Source organism: Rhinatrema bivittatum, chromosome 8 (assembly GCF_901001135.1).
Source record: "Rhinatrema bivittatum chromosome 8, aRhiBiv1.1, whole genome shotgun sequence".
NCBI lineage: Eukaryota > Metazoa > Chordata > Amphibia > Gymnophiona > Rhinatrematidae > Rhinatrema > Rhinatrema bivittatum.
This window is the reverse complement of record NC_042622.1, coordinates 107,376,100-107,396,703: the sequence shown is the minus strand read 5'-3', so window position 1 is coordinate 107,396,703 and position 20,604 is coordinate 107,376,100. Positions and strand designations below refer to the sequence as shown.

General features: G+C 41.5%; 1 protein-coding gene across 3 annotated transcripts in view; it reads left to right on the top strand.

Annotated features, from left to right (window-relative positions):
- MVB12B (multivesicular body subunit 12B) overlaps positions 1-20,604 on the top strand; it is a 340,289-nt gene that overhangs the window by 75,640 nt on the left and 244,045 nt on the right. For all 3 annotated transcript variants that reach the window (XM_029612225.1, XM_029612223.1, XM_029612222.1), the window contains exon 4: positions 6,413-6,509. In XM_029612225.1, the coding sequence (XP_029468085.1) occupies positions 6,413-6,509 (97 nt within the window). The remainder of the gene's footprint in view (positions 1-6,412; positions 6,510-20,604) is intronic.

Below are 20,604 nucleotides of genomic sequence, written 5' to 3'. Positions count from 1 at the left end.
AAGCATGGGGGTAACTTGCTGATGTGACGTTTACTACCCTTAACCGATAAACCCGATATTTTTGATGCAACTCCAATATTGCTGTCAGCTTCCATGTCAAGAGTAAAGGGAAATTGGATCCAAACAACATCCAACGAGGGCCCTGACCTTTACAGTTTGGGAAACTGATAAGCATGGGGGTAACCTGCACAGTGTGGCAGATAATGGCATAAGCTTGCTGGGCAGACTGAGAGGATCATTTGGTCCTTTTCTGCTGTCATTGCTATGTTTCAATGTAATAAACTTATATACCGCTTGCCAGTAATGAACTATTGAAGAAATTAGAAAATAGAGCATGGCAACCACATGAGCTAAGGCTATTTTGTCTCCCCCCATCATTTCTCTCGAAGTTAAAATTTAACTCTGACAAATTTGGGTGGTATGAGCTTGCCCACTGATTAAAGTGGTTAGTGGGTGCAGCATGATTTGTGCTAGAAAGAGGCACTTCAATTTTGGCAAATTAAAAAGATGGATCTGCTGAAGTGCTGAAATGTAATGCTGTGCACTGGCCAGCATTCTGTCCGTTCTTGGGATGTGGCATTTGATGACCTTCCTACTGAGTCTGAGCGTGCAAAAAATTACTTTTTATTTCCCCCATTTTGTGAACAAGTTTCTCAGTGGTCTTGCGAATGGCAGATGTTGTTCCAGTTTGCAGGAGGCAGTAGGTAGAATTTGGGCATTTTTGCCTCTCTTTATTTAAAAAAAAAAAAAAAAAAAAGAAAAAAAGAATTATATATATATATATCCTAAAGAAAAAGCATCTTTCCTATCAAATTCCCTTGTGGAGGATGTTGCGGAAGTACATTTTCCCTTGTGAAACATCCATGCCGGGGATCAAGGTGAAGTTTCTCCTAGATCCTTTTTGTACCCCTTTGACTTGAACCCAAGGGATAGATGTAGCGAGAGTCCAGGGTGCGCTTCCTGATTCAGGAGGATGTCCAAACACGGCAGAGGAGGGAGTTAGGAATGACGAGCACGTTACCTGGAGATATAGGGAACTTAAAAAAAAAAAAAAAGGCCTTTCTGGTGGCTCCATGGCAGTGCTTTGAATTGCCATGTGAAGGGACCTGGGTTTGGTTTCCAGCTCAGGTTTTTTTTTGCTTCCCGAGTTGGTTAGGGATACTGGAGAGGTAGCACTTACAGCCACAGGAGGAGGAGGGAATCATGGTCAGGCATTGCGCCGTGGCCGCGCTCAGAGGGTAATTTTCAAAACCATTTCCATATTTATCTGTGGAAATAGCTTTTTACAGAATTTCCCACCCAATCAAGCCGATGCAATACCATGCGCTCAGGCTAGGGCACAGGTTAACCCATGGTTGGACGCACATCCATAACCCCTGATACAATAAGAGGATCAGCGCATCCAAACCAGGGCGTAGCTAATAGCGTTCATCACATGTAAATGCCATGTTGATGAGGCTATTAGCTGTTTATCTCAGATGTAAAAAAATAACTGTGCACCCAAGCACACATTTTAACCCTCAAAAATTAATGCCAGCCCTGGTGCTGGCATTAAGTTTTGAGGAGCCCCAAAAGTTGATTAGAAAAGCAGAAATTACTGCTTTTCTGTGGTTCCTCTGACTTAATGTCGTGGTTATATTAAATTGGAGGAACCACAGAAAGCAGAAATGTGAAAAAGAAAAGTCTTGATGGTAGTGAGGTTAGGAAAACGGAAACTCATAAATTGAGCATCTGTTTTCCTAACCCACGCACAGCCACTTCTCCAGGGTATCCGATGCCGAGGAGGCCCTAGGGATGCACAGTGTTTCCAAGGATAAGCAGGATGGTAGCCCTCACACATGGGTGACATCATCAGATGGAGCCCGGCATGGAAAACCTTTTGTCAAAGTTTCTAGAAACTTTGTCAGACACACTGAGTATGCCCAGCATGCCACTAATCACGCGTCCAAGTGGAGTCCCTCTTCAGTCTCTCTCTTTCTGCAAAGCTGAAGCCTTGCAGTTGTGGATATTGCGCGTTTTCAGTGAAAAGTCACTTCCAGGGTTGCGTAGGGTCCTTCTCCAAGGACAAGCAGGATGGTAGTCCTCACACATGGTGACATCATCAGATGGAGCCCAGCATGGAAAACCTTTGTCAAACTTTCTAGAAACTTTGACAGACACACTGAGTATGCCCAGCATGCCACTAACCATGCGTCCACATGGGGTCCCTCTTCAGTCTCTTCCTCTTTGAAAAGCTTTCGACTTGCGGTCATGGAGCTCACGCTTGTTTCTTTTTTGTCTGCAGTTTTGCATCGCCTGTGTCGCGTAGGGTCCCTCACATTTTTCAGGATATCTCCCTGCTATCTTGGTAAGTTCCTCGGGTTCTCGCGGTTGATTGCCGATGGTGTCGCTCCCCCCCCCCGGTGGCTGCTGAACATTGATTCGTGCCGTGTTATTTTTGTGATGGCATCGTCTATCGTCTGGCTTTTGCCGGTGCCTCCAGTGCCCCCAGACTATGTTCATCACAGACCCCACGCGGTTGTGATCTCTGTGCCCAGATGAGCCCTAAGGGTCATCGGGCAAGTTTGGACAAGATAGTGAAGTTATTCGGCCCTAAACATTCGGATCCATAATTGGCATCGGGGACTTCTACCTGCTTGGGAAAGAAGTCCCAGCCTTGACCCCTTTGGGGGTTTACTCCACTGCCACTTCTTGGTCCCGAGGTGGGAGTGGGGGACAGAGCGCATTCGATGTCTTCCTATTCCAGGTCAGGTTCTTCTCCGTCACTGTCCATTCCGGGTAAGGACCGAGATGAGCATCGGGAAAAGTCGAGGAAACATCGCCATCGGTCATCTCCCTCCAAACCGGACTGCAGACAAGCATTGGCCGCATCGGTGCCTCCCCTGAAGCGGTTTCGGGCGGAGGAAGTGACTCTCCGGACCTTCTGAGGACTCTCGGCGGTCTCCGCCAGTGCTGATGGAGAGCTCGGTGACTCTCTTTGATCCGGGGGACATTCCAATTCTGCCACCGCCGCCTCCTCAAGCTATTTTATCTTTGGCAGCTTTTGAGGAAGAGTTGGAGGAGGCGCATGCGGTTGGAAGTCGGCCGGGCCCTGCAGGACATTGAGCCCCCAGTTCCACTAGGACTGCCACCGCTGCAAGAGCAGACTCCCATCGGCGTTTGCACCTCTATTGGAGCAGCTGGATATGCTGCTTGGTGTCTTGTTGGCGCTGATGACCCAAGCCCCTTCGCGGCCAATGGGAGCATTGCTTCTGCCGCCACCGGTTCCCGGTCCGGTAAGTGATTCCTCAGATGGGGAAGGGCTGACGGGTTTGGCGGCGCCCCACTTTCACATTAGGAAAGCGGGCGCTCAATCTTGAGCACCCGTTTTTCCTTTGAAGATATTGCATTGGCCTGAATATGTGTCCTACATGCACATAAATTTTACCTTCCGTGAGCAGAGTCATTCTTGGGATTTTGTCTTCGGCATCTTGGGATGGGGTTTGAACGGGATTTCCCTGCACGTGCAGTCTTATGAATTTTCAAAAGCACGTGTGTAAATGCTCCCAGAAAACTCTGCGCACAAATTGCAGGTAGTTTTTGTAGGATAATATTTAAAGGTAAAATGTACATGCAGTTTTCGTTTGAACGCTGGTGTCAAGTATGTGGGTAATTGATTTCAATTTTAGGCAAGCTTTTACAATAATTACCCACAGATTTTGGGCCCATGATTACAGGGTTCTGGAAAGTCTCTTTGTACATGACCCCTACTAAGAACCGTCACTGCAGTGACTGGATTAAAAGTGTGTCAGAAGAGAGGAGATATAAAATAAGACACCAGATCCCTGGGTAAGTCCATATGAAGGCTTATGGTGCCAAATTCCAGTCATAGTTCTGACTGAGCAGCAAACCCAAAGGAACAGAAGACTGCTGGGTGAAAAAAATGTTATTTTCACCAAGGCATTTAATGCTATACACCCAGGACTGAGGAGTTCAGCATAGTTGACTTTTTATTAACTGTCTTGAAATTGCTGCTTCAACAATAAATCTTGTGATCTTTTATTTTCTGAGCTAACAATGTTAAAATAGTGATTTAAGTTGACAATTTCCTTACTGCATCCCATGAAAATGTTTTATTTATACCCAAACCTTGCAGTTTGGCTAATGATGCTAAAATATATTGATTGGGTTTTGCTTGGCTTCAGATGGCTTTTTAATTGTATTTTTTTTTATTTGAAGGCCACATGGCCAGTGACTGAAACTGTTTTTATTGATATTCTCTCATAAATTGATAAGAACTATATGTGAGCTTTAAGCAAAACTATAAATGAAATTAGAAATAGATCAGTAGTAAATACACAGATGAGACAGCATTGTAGAAGTCACATAGCTCCAGATAGAAATTCTTCTGGTTTGTAGCTGCGACTACTACCACTTAGCATTTCTATAGCGCTGCTTGTAGCATGTGGAGCTTCTCCGTGGAGCTTAAAAGTTCAGTTAACATACAAGACAGATAAGAGGCTTCAAGAAATGTGATTAAATGTGGTTAAAATCAGGAAGGCTGTGATTGTGGAGAGCCAGGATTTAAGATTTAAAAGCATCAGTTTCTGAATGCCAAAATTCATGTATGAAGACGGACTGCTCAGCATTTTTCCTATGAGCTCACAAATCTCACCGGGTAACTCTTTAAGTTCAGTTTGTTCTCAGGATTTCTTTCGGCAGGAGCATGCAGTAATTATACATATTCAGACACAGCCGGCTAATAGGGTCATTCATCAAAATGCATGCGATAATAGTGTTACCGCACAGCACAAATGCAGATTTTTTGAAGGAGGGGATTGGGGAGGGTTTTGGGCATGATCAATTAAAATGAGGGCCAATATCACACGTTTTAACGCCGGAAATATCTACACCTTTTTTCCTGGCGTTAAGTTGTGTGATACCATTTCTGGGCTTGGGGGGGGGGGGGGGGAAGAGAGAGAGAGAGCATGCGAGTCTCTGGGGAGGCCTTCACAGTATTCAACTATTTATATCAGTATAGGAGGGCCAGCTAATAGCTCGAGGTGAGGTGTTGGTGGTGGTTTAGGGGCCAGTTTTACATGCAAACGAGCAGCATATTACACCTCAGTGAAGATTTGATGTCATTTGGAGTGAGGAAGGTCTTACAAAGTTGAGATTTCTACTCTCTTCTCTCGCCCTAGCTTGATAGTATCCTGTTATAGAGTCCATCAAGGTAGGGTGAGAGAACACTGTAGAAATATCATCTTTATGAGACTTTCCTCACTCCAGATGACATCAAATCTTCACTGAGGTGTACTGTGCTGTTCATACGTCTCATTCTGTATATAAAACTGTCCCCTAAACCACCACCAACGCCTCACCTCTAGCTATTAGCTGGCCCTCCTATAGAGATATAAATAGTTGACTACTATGAAGGCCTTATAAATAGGCTATGTTAGCATGTGGTGCGGTAATTGTAAAATTACCCTAAACACACCCCTTTTTTTTACCGCGGGCATTATCCATGCGTTATTATAGCATTTTGATGACTGTAGGGGTAAGTTAGTTTGATAAAACTTATCCAGGTAATTTACAGGTAAATTTTAAAAGGGCTGCGTGGGCATCCATGTGAGCATGGCTCTCGGTTGCACGCACATGGGCACACTGATTTTATAATATGCGCGCGTCAACGCGTGCATGTTCTAAAATCGGCTACCCGCGCACACGTGCGGGCCGATTCACACATGGAAGTGGGTGGTGTTTGTTAAACATGCGCAGCAACGAGATCGGGCCTTGCCCAGTTCCCTAACCCCCTACCTATCCTTCCTCCGTCTTCCCCTCTTCTTCCTGATCTCTAAACCCCCCAATGACTTTTTTTTTTTAGTTTTTGGCTACTTTCTTGCTCTCTGGAGCAGTAGTAGCTTCCGTGCACTGCCCCCGCCCTGCCCAGACCCCGCCTCCGGCCCTCCCCTTTTTAAAAGCCCACATTTTGCATGTACTGTGAGATACGCGCGTGGCCAGGCCGCTTGGTAAGATAGCCAGCTAACTTTAGTACTTCCTCAATAGCAGGTCTAAACTCAGCCAGATATCTTAGCCACATAAGTTTGAATATCACTACTTATCTAGCTAAGTTAACTGGTTAAGTAGCTCCTCCCAGTTATGCCTTTTTTTTTTAATCTGACTAGATTTTAGCCGGATAATGATTTATCCAGCTAAAATGTAGATGGATAAAAGACTAAATATACCAGAACTTGCCATTTAGATGGATAACTTTTGAATATCTACCTCCTTGTGTTTTATGAAAGTTTGGTCACTTGGAACATTTGTTTTCTGTTGATATGATTATTGCACAAAATGAACAAGATGAGACTGTGTCTAAATGCTGTCCCCTCTTTTTTTTTTTTTTCTTTAATGCTTTTTTCTGTATTTAAAGAGCCACTTGGGTAATGTACTAGTTGATATGAAGTTAATCGATATAAAGGATACATTACCAGTGGGCTTCATTCCAATCCAAGAGACAGTGGACACACGTAAGTAGCATGTTCTTTGTGTGTGGGTGTATATATATATATATATATATATATATATATATGTTGTTCATTTTAATATGTGTGGGTCTATATATATCTATATCTATCTATATTTCACGCCATATGGCTAGATGTATATTTATTTATAAACATACTTCCTTGTCTTCCTGCTACAATGGACCCTTACGTGTGGGATTTCTTCGCCTGACAGTTGATGGCGATGATACCTATTGGACATTCCTTCTCCTAGTTTAGTACATCTAACTATAACAAGAAAGTGCTCTCCATCTGTGTGTTGTATTATGGAACTTGTTACCCAGTCATATCCATCTCACTCAAGATAGCAAGGAATTTAAGAAACTTCTAAAAAACACCTATTCAGTATTGCTTTTATCTATACTGATTAATAAAGTTTTTCCGTGTCCTCGCTCCTTGAATATTCTTTCACTCACAGTTATATTTTTTTTTACTACTGCTCCCATTGTTAACCAGTAGCATGAGGATAGTTTGTTTTGACTGAACTTCCTTCAAATATTGGAAGAAGAATCCATCTGAAGAAAATAGGAAAAAGCATAAGCATTGGCAAGTTAAATGTAAAACATTGATAAAAAGAAAATTTTGAAATGAAAATGGCTGTAGAGGCAAAAAACTCATAATAAAAACTTTAAAAAATATATCCAAAGCAGGAAGTCTGTGAGGGACCGTTGGATGATCAAAGGGTAAAAGGGGCACTTAGGGAAGATAAAGCCATTGTGGAAAATATAAATAAATTTTATTTATTTATTTTGAGAGTTTTATATACCGTTATTCGGAACGTCAGAATAATGCCATCATAACGGTTTACAAAATAATGTTACAGGGATAAAGGGTTAAAACAATTCTTTGCTTCAGTGTTTACTAATGAGGATTTTTGGGGAGGTACTCATTCCAGTAACATTTTTCAAGGGTCATGATTCATATGAACTGAACCAAATCATGGGTGAAGCTGGAAAATGTAGTAGGCCATATTGACAAACTGAAGAGTAGCAGATCACAAGGACCAGATGGTATACATCCCAGGGTTCTGAAAGTAATTCAGAAATGAAATTTCAGATCTATAAGTAATAATTTGCAACCTATCATTACAGTCATCCATTGTCCCTGAGGATTTGAGAGTGGCCAATGTAACCCCAGTATTTAAAAAGGGCTCCAGGAGTGATCCGGGAAACTATAGACTGGTTAACCTGACTTGAGTGCTGGGAAAAATTGTGGAAACTATTCTAAAGAACAAAATCACAAAACATATGGATAGACCTGGTTTAATGGGATACAGCCAACATGGATTTACCCAAGATACTTCTTTCCTCACAAATCTACTACATAATTTTGAAGGGGTTAATAAACATGTGGATAAAGGCGAACCAGTAGATGTAGTGTATTTGGATTTTCAGAAGGTGTTTGACACAGTTCCCCATGAGAGACTCGTAAGAAAATTAAAAGGTCATGGGATAAGTGGCAATATCCTTTCGTGGATTACAAACTGGTTAAAAGATAGGAAACAGAGAGTAGGATTAAATTGTCATTTTTCTCAGTGGAGAAAAGTAAACAGTAGAGTGCCTCAGGGATCTGTAATTGAACCAGTGTTTTTTAATATATATATATATAAATATATATATATATAAATGATGTAGAAAGGGGAATGAGTGAGGTGATCATATTTGCATATGACACAAAATCATTCAAGTAGTTAAATTACAAGTGGATTGTGATAAATTGCAGGAGGAGCTTGTGAGACTAGAAGATGGGCATCCGAATGGCAGATGAAATTTAATGTGAACAAGTGCAAGGTGATGCACATAGAGAAAAATAACCCACGCTGTAGTTACCTGATGTTAGGTTCCATATTAGGAATTACTACCCAGGAAAAAGTTCTAGGTATCATAGTGGACAATACATTGAAATCGGCTCAGTATGCTGCAGCAGTCAAATAAGCAAATAATGTTAATAATTATTGGGAAAGAATGGAGAATATCATAATCATATCATGATCTGAGGAGATCACCAGATCTCCTCAGACTATCAGCACCCCCTCCAGTCTCTAATTCCCTCTCCCAGCAAGCATCCTACCTGCTTCCCGCATTCTTTCATGCCAACAGTCAACCAGCGTACTCTAGTATCCTTATTCCAGCTCACTCCTAACTCTTATTCATAACAGCATTCATTAAGCATGGTCCAGCATCCTTCCACCACAGCCTTCATCCAACTTATCCGAGCACGCATCCATTTCAGTCCTCACCGAACCTTGTCCAGCTCTCATTCAGATCACTCAATCAATCAACCACATCCTCTCTGATACGACAAGTCCACAATGCCTCCAGGATCCCCAATCCCTATTCTTCAACACAGGCCTTTCATCACAGGAAAAACAACTATGCAGTCTCAACATCGTACCTACAAAACCCTCATTCCTATCATGATCTCACCTTTTACCCAACTTCTAGGCCTCGCTCTATTCTCACTGACTTTATTTAATGCTCAGTCCCTCACAAAGAAATCCCTGATCTTTAACGACTATCTCCTAGACGCAAAACCGGACATCTGCGCTATAACAGAAACCTGGCTTAAGCCTACGGATATAGCTCTAATAAATCAACTGCCAACACAGATCTACGACATCTTCTCCATTCCCCGACAAAAAAAAAGGGGCGGGGGCATTCTTCTAGCAGCCAAAAAAGAGCTGAGATTCTCACAACTCCCAGCTAAATCTTTTTCCAGACTAGAAATAGGCCTTTTTAAATCGGACCAACTCCAAATCCTCCTTGTATACGCCCCACCGGGCCTTCTGGAATCAGATGTCTCCCCCATTGTTGAAATAACTGCAACACACATAAATCTGGACTCACCAGCTATAATCCTAGGGGATTTCACCTTGCATGTAGATAACCCCACATTCTTATCCAGCAGTGAGGCATTTTTCACTGCCCTCTCAGCCATGGGCTTCACGCAGATCGTCGACAAACCTACCCACAAAGCTGGCCACACTCTGGACCTTATCTTCGCAAACTCTGGAATCACGCACTCATCCCACCTTGTATGCAAACAGGTCCCTTGATCAGACCACGCATTAATCTCCACAACCCTCTCGCTAACAGAAACCAGGAACACTCAACCCTCATTTCTCTACAGAAGATCCTGCTCGTCCGACGGCCTCAGCAATCAGCTATCTTTAGAACTCCCTCTTATAGATCTCTCCAATCCCAATTCAGCCCTCCTTTCATGGAGCAACATTACAGAGGCTGTAGCAAACAAACTATGTCCTCTATCAACAAAAAAATGCAACCCCAACGCCTCCACAAGACAACCATGGTTCATCAAAGAACTTAAAAAAATCAAACAGAGTTTAAGACAGACAGAGAGTAAATGGCACAAATCCCCTTGCCCCAGCATGCTCTCCGCCTATAAACTCGCTTTTCACCATTACAGGAACTCCACCTTAAAAGCTAAAAGGGACTTCTATGCTCACAAGATCTATGATCTTATCTTCGACGCTAAAGCCCTTTTTGCCTACATATCCAAGTTAACACTAATCAACACACCGGATATCCCTAACACCCAAGCACAAGCCAAAGCTGACGAGTTAGCTCTTTTCTTCCAAAACAAAATCACCAACCTCCTCACACAGCTCCCCTCCAGCACCACCATTCCCACCAGTACATATCATCTCCCTAGCAAATGCATCTCGTTTGAATCTTTTGAACCCATCACCACCTCTGAGATCCAATCGATACTAAAGAAAATGAAACCTTCTTCCTATCCCCTCGACCAAATCCTTACCAAACTTCTCCTGCTAATTCCTGACACCATCTCCAAAACACTGGCGGATATCATAAACTGTTCACTATCCCAGGGAACATTTCCAGACGACCTTAAATTGGCCTCCCTCAAACCTCTTCTAAAGAAGCCAAATCTGGATCCTAAATATCCCAATAACTTCCGCCCGATTTCCAACCTTCCATTTATAGCCAAGATCATGGAGAAATTAGTAAATATATAACTATCTGACTACATCGAAGATCATAAAATTCTGTTCCCTACCCAATACGGTTTCCGTAAAGCATTAAGCACAGAATCACTACTCATATCGCTGACAGACCACCTCATCATGGGCCTTGATAAAGGTCAATCCTTTTTACTGATTCTCCTAGACCTCTCGGCAGCATTTGACACTGTTAACCACTCCATCCTCCTAAACCAATTGACGAACATCGGAATAACAGGAACAGCATTTGCATGGTTCAAAACATTCCTTAGCAATAGAGGCTACAAGGTGAGAATTCACAATAAAGAATCACCCTGTTATAACTCCTCCCTAGGAGTTCCTCAGGATTCTTCCCTATCCCCCACCCTCTTTAACCTCTATCTTCTCCCACTGTGCCAGCTCTTAACCAAACTGAATCTAAAACACTTCTTATACGCCGACGATGTCCAGATCTTGAGCCCCATTAAAGAAATCATCTCTAAAACACTTGAATACTGGGAAAATTGCCTTCGAGAAATCAACTGCCTGCTCACTAGCTTAAACCTCATACTAAATTCATCTAAAAGTGAACTCCTTCTCATCTCCCCGGAAAATAGTATTATCACCTTGAATCCACCAGCCAACCTACGCATCACCCAAGCAAGAGACTTAGGAGTAATATTAGACAATCGACTGAATTTAAAATCATTCATCAACCAAACAACAAAAGACTGCTTTCATAAACTACAGGTACTGAAAAGAATAAAACCTCTACTCCATTTCCAAGATTTCAGAACAGTTCTTCAAGCAATAATCTTCTCTAAGATAGACTACTGTAACTCCATCTTACTAGGTCTCCCTTCATCCTCCACTAAACCGCTTCAGATGATCCAAAACGCAGCAGCCAGAATTCTGACAAACACGAGGAGAAGAGACCACATCACTCCCATTCTCAAAAATTTACACTGGCTGCCAATACACTTCCGAATCATTCATAAGTCCATCACCATTATCTATAAAGCCATCCATCACCATTATCTATAAAGCCATCCATCACCAGGCTCCTCTTAACCTACTTATCCTGCTTAGACGACATTCCTCTTCCAGACCCATTAGAGAAGCATACAGAGGATCATTACATGTTCCCCATACCAAAACTACACAGCACATAACATTTAGAGACCGGGCCTTCTCTACAGCAGGACCTTCGATTTGGAATTCCATTCCACCAGATCTCCGACAGGAGCCCTGCCTTCCAACATTCAGAAAAAGACTTAAGACTTGGTTGTTCAAACAAGCCTTTCCAGACCCTAACTGATTCTTAATGCAACATTAACTTTAGTCAGACACTTCAGAATATTGTACATAATTTCTCCTTGTTCTGTTAAATTTCTCTAGCTGCTTCTTCTTCCCCAGTTTGAATAGCCCTGTTTTATTGTAACTTCATGATTTCTATTCACCTGTTCCAGGTTTCAAGTTCTTTTACACCCCTTTTTTAATTGTAAACCAGCATGATGTGAAACTTTATCATGAATGCCGGTATAGAAAAACACTAAATAAGTAAATAAATAATGCTGCTGTATTGCGCCATGGTAATACCACATGTTCAGTACTGTGTGCAATTCTGGTTATCCCATCTCAAAAGATATAGTTGCATTAGAAAAGGTACAGAGAAGGGCAACCAAAAGAGGTTAGGGCTTTTTAGCTTAGAGAAGAGATATCTAAGGGGGATATGATACAGGTCTATAAAATCATGAGAGGACTAGAACTGGTAAATGTGAATCTTTTTTTTTTTTCACTCTTTCAGATAATACAAAGACTAGGGGACTTTAAATGAAATGTATTTATTTATTTATTTATTTATTTAGAAGTTTTTATATACCGATGAACATTGGGAATATCTCATCGGTTCACATTAAACATAAGTCAGCAACAGGCGCTTTACAATGAAACAAGGAACATTTGTAAATACAGAGATACAGTTGAAAGCTTAACAAAGATAAATGTATCAACATATATAGGAAGGTGAAATTAAACTTTTTACAATTGAAAGCATTATAAAGATAAATGTATCAAAATATAGAGGAAAGTGAAGCATAACTTTTTACAGGGTAGCTGTGTATGTCAGGGGAGGGAGAAGGCGTCCGCGGGGGAGGTATCATGATCAGAATATGCTTGTATGAATAGGTATATTTTCAAGTATTGTTTAAATTTTTTTGGGCAGGTTTCTTGACATAGGGATGAGGGGAGATTATTCCAGAGGGCGGGTGCAGCAAGGGAGAAAGCCCGAGCTTTAGTGGAGGTGAGCTTAGCATCCTTGGGTGAAGGGATGTGAAGTGTAGCTCTGTGCTGTTGTCTTGTGGGTCTGTTTCTGTTGTGAAAGGTCAGGTGTTCCTTTAGCCAGTGACAGTCTTGGTTGTAGAGGGATTTGTGTGTGAGAGTGAGGGCTTTGTAAGTTATTCTTGAGGTGACTGGGAGCCAATGCAGGTGTTTCAATACAGGAGTGATGTGGTCACGTCTGTGGGAGTTTGTTAGAATCCGGGCGGCAGCATTTTGGAGTAATTGAAGTGGTTGCAAAGTGTTTTTGGGTAGTCCTAGGAGCAGGGTATTACAATAGTCAATTTTGGATAGGATGAATGATTGTAAAATGGCGCGGAATTCACTGAGGTGTAGAAGGGGGTTTAAGTTTTTTGTTTTTTTTTATTAGGTGATACATTTAAGACAAATTTATTTGGTGATACATTTATTAGGTGATACATTTAAGACAAATAGGAGACCCTCACCAAATGCAGAATAAAGCATAATTAGTAATGTTCAGACAAAAACTGAACTGGAAACTGCAACAAGCCAGATTTTGTATGCAGTAGAACGATGGAAAAACAGACATTACTATTCCTGATAAAACATCAATAATAATATAACCATGCTAATAAAAAAGAAATATCTCAAAATTGCTGATGAATAGAATAATATCCTTTTATTAAAGATTAATATAAAAAAGCATCCAAATACAAATAAAATATTTCAAAATGGCAGACTATCAAATGATAACCAATAATTAAAACTAATAAGGGTAAGAAAAAAATCCCCTGCTTTCCATATCTGGGAATTTTTGATTTCCAGATAGCCTGAGATTGTCCTGGATTAGTGGGAGGATGTGAGGTAGTGGGAGGGGGCTGTTAATGTGCACAAATTCTCTCTCTCTCTCTCTCACAGACACAGACCCATAAACACATGCTCGCATACATGCACATATGCTTGATCACACACACTCAAATGTTTCCTCTCTAAGTCACTGACTTTTTCCCCCTCAGAAGCACAAGGGCAACAGGGGCCTACTTCTTCAGCTATCCCATGTATAGGACTCTTTTACTTTGGGTGGAATATCCCCACTCCTCCAGCTTGCTTTAGTTCCCAATGTTCACTAATCACTAACCAACCTCTTTCCCTTTTCAACAATTCACCAACTCGAGCGTACAAGGGAATCCTTGTGCGGTGGTAATCTTTGTACGGAGGTATTTGATGAGGATAACCGATTTGCAGTTATCCTTTCTTTTACCTCCGTCTATTATTCTTTTTATTAAAGTCAGAAATTATTTTTTATATGCTCTTTTGTGTGTTTTTTTCTAAAATCCCTTCTCCCCTGCTGCTTTTCCGTACCCCTGCTAATCATTCGCCATACTTATCAAGGGCATCGCCTGTGTTGATTTCTCATGGGTACGGAGCTGCTCGTCCGACACGGGCCATGTTTCGGCACGGGTGCCTGCTTCAGGGACTGTGGGAGAGTGTGCCGTGTCCTATGTGGGGTTCACAGCATTCTAAAGTCCTTTGATAAATACAAATATTTGATTGAACATGAAAACTTTGTTCCCAATGTGGCATGTGCTGCGCTGCTCCAGCTTCTAGTGCCGCACGAGCCCAGCTGCTTCAGTCTGCTTCTGCTTCGCACTGCTGTGCAGATCTGCTGCTCTTGCTCCCACTGCCATGCAGCTTACTGCTCCAGCTCCCGAAGGCAGTGGCCATGACATCTCCTCCTTCGTGCCTAGTCGGGCCATCTTGATACCCCTTCCTCTTTCAGACCTGTGGGGAGGGGAAGGATGAGAAGCCGTGGCTGCATTACCTCCATAATAATGGCACTCTAGGGGGGTTGTCTAATTCACTTGGTGTTTCCACCGGCCCTGATTGTGAGGTTCTGATAGACAGTTCTTGTTATCTGCCATCAGGGGCCTTTGTGGCTTCGGGGACTAGCTCATCAGTCCTCTCAGTGCTTTGGTCTAGACTTCCTGCTGGTGGCCATCTTGTTTCCTGTGTGTACACATACATATAAACAAAGAATGTTCTGCCTGTGATGACCAACTTTCCATCATTTAAGCCTTTGAGTGCTGGTGGCTGGCAAGCTTAGATAGGCTCTGAACCAGGATTCAGAAGGAACATGGAATGAAGCACAAAGAAAATGAAAACAAGAGGATAAGAGGAGATGAATCAGCAAATCCAGAAAAGTATCAATGCAGAGAGCCGAACTCTGGAGGCGGGACTCCAGCAAGGAGGCCAGAGAATGAGAACCAAGATCTGGCAACTTCTGTTTGGAAGCCTTGTGCTTCATTCCATGTTTCTTCTGAATCCTGGTTCAAAGCCTATCTAAGCTTGCCAGCCACCAGCACCCAAAGGCTTAAACTGGTGGAAAGTTGGTCATCACAGGCAAGACCATTCCTTGTTGCAGTTCAGTTGGAACTTGTCTGACTCGCCCTACCAGTGTACCGGCCACTCCGGCAATGGGGTCACATGTCTAGCACACTATGCCATTATAGAACCTCCTGGTTCCTATTAGCTTGTGCTAACCCTATGATTGTGAGAATAAAAATAATTATTTTTAACAAGTTATTTTTTACTTCCGAAGGTTGTGCAGCACCACAGATAGGTTTGCATGCTTGTAAGGAGTGGGGAGCATTTCAACATCACTGGCTTGCATGTTGATGTGCTGCTTTAATGTCCTCTTCCATGAGATAACTCTGAGGGGGAGGAGTGCAGAAAGCAAACAACGCGAAACACTATTTTACATAACCTACCTTTCTGTACTTCATGTAGGATTTGTACAGAACATTTCTGTGCTGTTCTGCAAATTCAGTAAAGAGTGCAGGGGGAGGAAGATAGAGATGCAATAATTTTTATTTTAAAATATATTTTGTTGCTTCCCCAGCACTATTGGGAGCTTGAGAAGCTCTTTGTTTTAGTGAAGTGATGTTGCCTCTTTGCTTTCATTAGCATGAGTGAATGTATTTCTGTGGACTTTTTTTTTCTATAATGGGTTTACTTAAAATTAATGCTGTTTAAGTACGTGCAATTAGTGATATGAGCTCTTAAGATGAGTTTTGTTGCAGATGGGAGAGCAGCACAAAATGTGAAAGCAGCAGTGAGAAAAATGCAAAATAAAACATCTGGATTTTTTTCCTCAAAATTGACATACTGACTGGTTTTATTTAGGGAAAGTTATTGCTACCAGATTTCACTGATAACATCATATGTAATAATGTTGCTTTCAAGCTATCTGCTGGCTGATAGTCATGACACACTGACTTCTCTACTCTAGGTTAAAATGGAATCTGTGTGATCAGCAGAGGTCCACAGCAGATAATTTTGCAGATCATGACACTTCTTTTTTTTCAAGGTTGCATTATTATAGCAGCAGGGTTTTCTTCAATAAATGATAGATTTTCTTGTTAATGTCTTTAGTTTTATATTTTATTTCTGTGCATGGGCTAGTGCTGCCTGGTATTTGTTACATGTGCACAACATAGGGATGACAGAGTTTTCAGAGCATGTGCCTACATGACAATTAGTACCTGAAAATGTATCTGGAAAAAGTACTTGCTGTACAACGTATCCCAATTTTCTAGTAGATGCCTCCAACAATTCACTATATAAGGCGCCGATTGAATGAAACGCACTATTTAGTCCTTGAAGAAGGACGTGTGTCCGAAACACGGTCCCATGTCGGGCATCAGCTATGTGGATGACTGTGTACATACGGCGCCTTATATAGTGAATTGTTGGAGGCATCTACAAGAAAATTGGGATACTGTGTACAGCAAGCACTTTTTCCAGATAAGTTTTCAGGTACTAAGTTCACGCTTGGTGATTGATTAAATGTTGGCGATTTTAATTGCATCCAAAAAATAAAAAAAATAATTTTTCTGTTACAGCCATTCATACCTTGGGACTTGATTACAGCTTAAATGACCAATGATTATATATAAAAGGCAGAGCTTGAAAGTGTTCATCACTGACATTACTGCTAGTATGATGGTCATTAAAAATTGCATGTGCGTCTTTATTGTATGATGATATTGGAGATGTGGTTGGTGTAGTATTGTGTCGTGATATCATTTTTCCATCATCTCTCATTAGTATTTTGGGCTTCCGTGGAGTTAGCACAGATTGACTTACATAAATGCTAGACAGAGGTCATTAAATGGTAGTAAACCAGCATTTCTTTGTTTATGATGATGGCAACTTCTTCTTCAGAAGTACCTTGCCACCATTTATTTATTTAAGCATTTGTGTGTCACATTATCTACAATTCTAAGCAGTTTTGCAAAAAATAAATACATAAAATAACAAAACAAATACTTCAACACAAATACTTCAATACAAATAAGCATGAAAATTACCAATGCTGCCTCATTTAAACAAATAAACAGCAGCTTACTCAGTTGTCTTTGCTTATACTGGGAAAATCTCGCCTGAACAGATATGCTTTCAAATCCCTTTTGAAGGACTTGAAACCAGACTCTCTTCAGAGGGTATCTGGTAAATGGCTTGATACAGCAAACATTCTTTCTCAGCATTTTGTGGGTTCAGCTGCTCTGTAGGTAGGTAAGTTTCTATTCCGCACCTTGAACACGAGGGATGTCATTGGTTTTGGATTATATTTTAGGATGTTCTGTTGTACCTCTGCAAAAAGAACACAAAAAAGAATGAAATGCCATTTTATCCCAGGACAAGCAGGATGCTAGTCCTCACATATGGGTGACGTCATCCACGGAGCCCTTAAGCGGGAAAAAGAATGAAATGCCATTTTATTTCATTTCTGTTTTAGTGCATGCTAAATCGTTTGAGTGCACTAAAATCATTTAGTGTGTGCCAAAGCAGGAATGAAATGAAAACAGATCGCATGGGGTAACTTGCACTACAGTTACTATTTTTATCAAAAGGTATGGGGTGTAACCTGCACGGCGTAGCAGTTACTACCTTTAACAGAACACATGGGGGTAGCCTGCACGATGTGGCAATTATTACCTTAAGTCATTTGCTGGCAGACTGGATGGACCATTTGGTTTTTATCTGCCATCATTGCTATGTTACTATATAAAAAAGAAACAAAAAGTGAAAGCTTTTTCCCCATGTACAATCTTGAAGGGGGTGGAGGAGTACCTTAGCGGTTAGAGCAGTAAGCGGAGAGCCAGGAAAGCCATGGTTCTCGCCCCATGTCTTCCACCAGTGCTCTTTGTGACCTTGGATAAGTTATTTCAGCCTCCATTGCCTCATGGACAGACTTAGACTGTGTAAGCCCTTTGGGGCAGCAAAATACCCATTTTACCTGAATGTATGATATCGGGTTTGTAAAGATGAGGAAATCTAAAATATAATCCAAATCTATATTCCCCTCCCAACCATGGTCCATGTGTGCGCCTTTGTCCTGATAGGATTCCATTCCAGAAGCCTGCTGCCTGGTTTCGCTGATTGGTTCATAACAATATATGCACTACAGACTTTCATAGGAAAACCTGCAACCAAGCCAATCTGCAGGTCTAGAAAACATTTGGGTTATTGTGAATTAGTGTAATTAAGCATACCTTTAACGCCAGGATGGGAATGTGAATGTAGAGCACTTGGGGAAATTTATTTCACCAGTAGCATTGCTCAAATTAAAAACCATCTTTAGAACGTAGATGGGTGAAGTTCCGCCGCATGTATTATGTTTCAGCTTCAATTATGCTAAGTGTTATGAAATTCAGTAGGGTGATTTAATCTGCTGTGAAAATGAGCTTGCAGAGAAACACAATAATGGAGTGATTATAGGCCAGTTCTCTCTCTCTCTCTCTCTCTCTCTCTCTTTATTGATGAGTTGGTTGAGAGAAAAAAGGTTTTAGGCCCCTTGACAGAGTTTTTGCTTTTCTCTTCTCCCGATTTCCTGAAATACTCAATGGCATAAGAAACAAGGGTGACTGATCATTCTTTCTGTATTCTGTGTGTCTGCTATGATATTTAATTCCAAGTGAAGCAAAGCCTCATGCAAAGCATCCATTGCCTTCTCTCCCAGCTGGGCTACCATACCAAAGGACTTCAAAAGAGATTGAAACCAGTAGTGAGGTTAAAAACTCTCTTTGGGGTGAATTTTTAAAACCTGGTGATGCGCACAGAAGTTCGGCCGGCGCGTGCCATGTAGATTTTAAAAGGCGCCTGCATACGCACGTATCTCCCACTGTGAGGACAAAGCGTTTTTCACAAAAAAGAGGCGGGGTGTGGGCATTGCCTGGGTGGGGCCTGGGCGTTCCAGGATTTACGAATGAAACCAGCATATAAATAATCACACACACACGCGCACGACGGGGGTCCTCTATCGCGTAAGTTTACTTCTGCTAATGATGGCGTGTAAGTTCTAAAACAACAAAAAAATAGGCTAGTCAGCAGGATTTTAAGGGTAGGAGCAAACGGGAAAAGGGAGACTTATTAACGAGGCGTGTTAGGAAGTCCTATCCTTTACTTGGGCAAACTGGGAAAGAACTGGGGAAATTGGTAATTGTGTCAGTGCATGCGTCTACTAAAATCCCCCCACTTGATAGAGGTGGTATTTGGGCGCACATGCACACGTCAATATAAAATTGTGCGCACATGTATGCATGTATAGCCTGTTTTATACCATGCGCGCATATATTATTATATGGCCGTGTCCTTTAGTGCGAGCCGGCATTCACGCGTTACATGCGCAACCGCGCACTGGTATCAAAGTTACCGTCCCTATTCTGGCTTATGTTTGGCCAAGGAGTCTCAGCAGGCAAAATCCCTCTCCACCCCACCCCTGATGCAATTTTTGAAAAGAATGTCTGGCCAGCAGACTGCTCATCTTGCCTAATTCCGACGTAGAATCTAGAGCTGTCACTTCACTAGTGTTGCATTTTTTTTTTTCTGTCTGTTAATTCCCTGCTGGGGCGTTATCTGCAGTAAAACTGATGTTATGCTGTGAAATTGCTTATTTGCATTTAATATGCTGGCTAGGAAAACATTTAAAACCAGTGCGGGATTTAGGCACTTAGGGCCTCAGATTATAAGGGACCACTAAATACAAAAAAAAATTACAAAATTTCATGGTTTTTTTTATATGTTTTTGGTAATATTATTATGCCCCTTAAACTTGACATAGCTTAGGGCCTCAGCATGTCTTAATGCAGCCCTGGCAACACACATGTGACAGGATAGATTAGATCACTAATGTAGTGCTTCAATCTTAGCAGGTGCACTTTTGAGTTCTTTTTTCCTTCTGTGCATGCATAGTGGTGTTCTGTACATCTGAGTGGTAGCCTTCTGTCCTCTGTGATAGTTGGAGTTGGTTAAGTTTCAAGTACATCTTTAAGGCATCCGTTTTTTTTATTGTGGGTTTTCAAGCTCACCAAAATAAGTCCAATAACTGGGGAAAAAAGAGCAAGCCACTGTATACAAAATACATTTTATGGATATTCATTGCGAATGTCCTGAAAACTCAAGAGCCATTGACAACCTTAAGATATCTGCAATTTGACTTTCTGGTCCTGCAGAAACTGTAAAAGGAAAAATGTAGTAGGCGATATAGCCAGAACTGATAAGTGTAAAAATATGCCAAATAAAATCTATGGACCAAGAAAGAAACAAAAGAGATGTAAAAATAAACGTTTTAAGAATGAAATGGCATCCAGATAAAAAGATTAAAGTTTGATATTTTGAGGATAGTTTCTAGTACTGCTGCTTTAAATTGAAAAGAAACCCCAAACTGACCTTGTTGAAGGAAAGGGGGAAGTTTAAAGGCTGAAAGAGGCAAGTTGACTATACAGTGTTAATACCAAT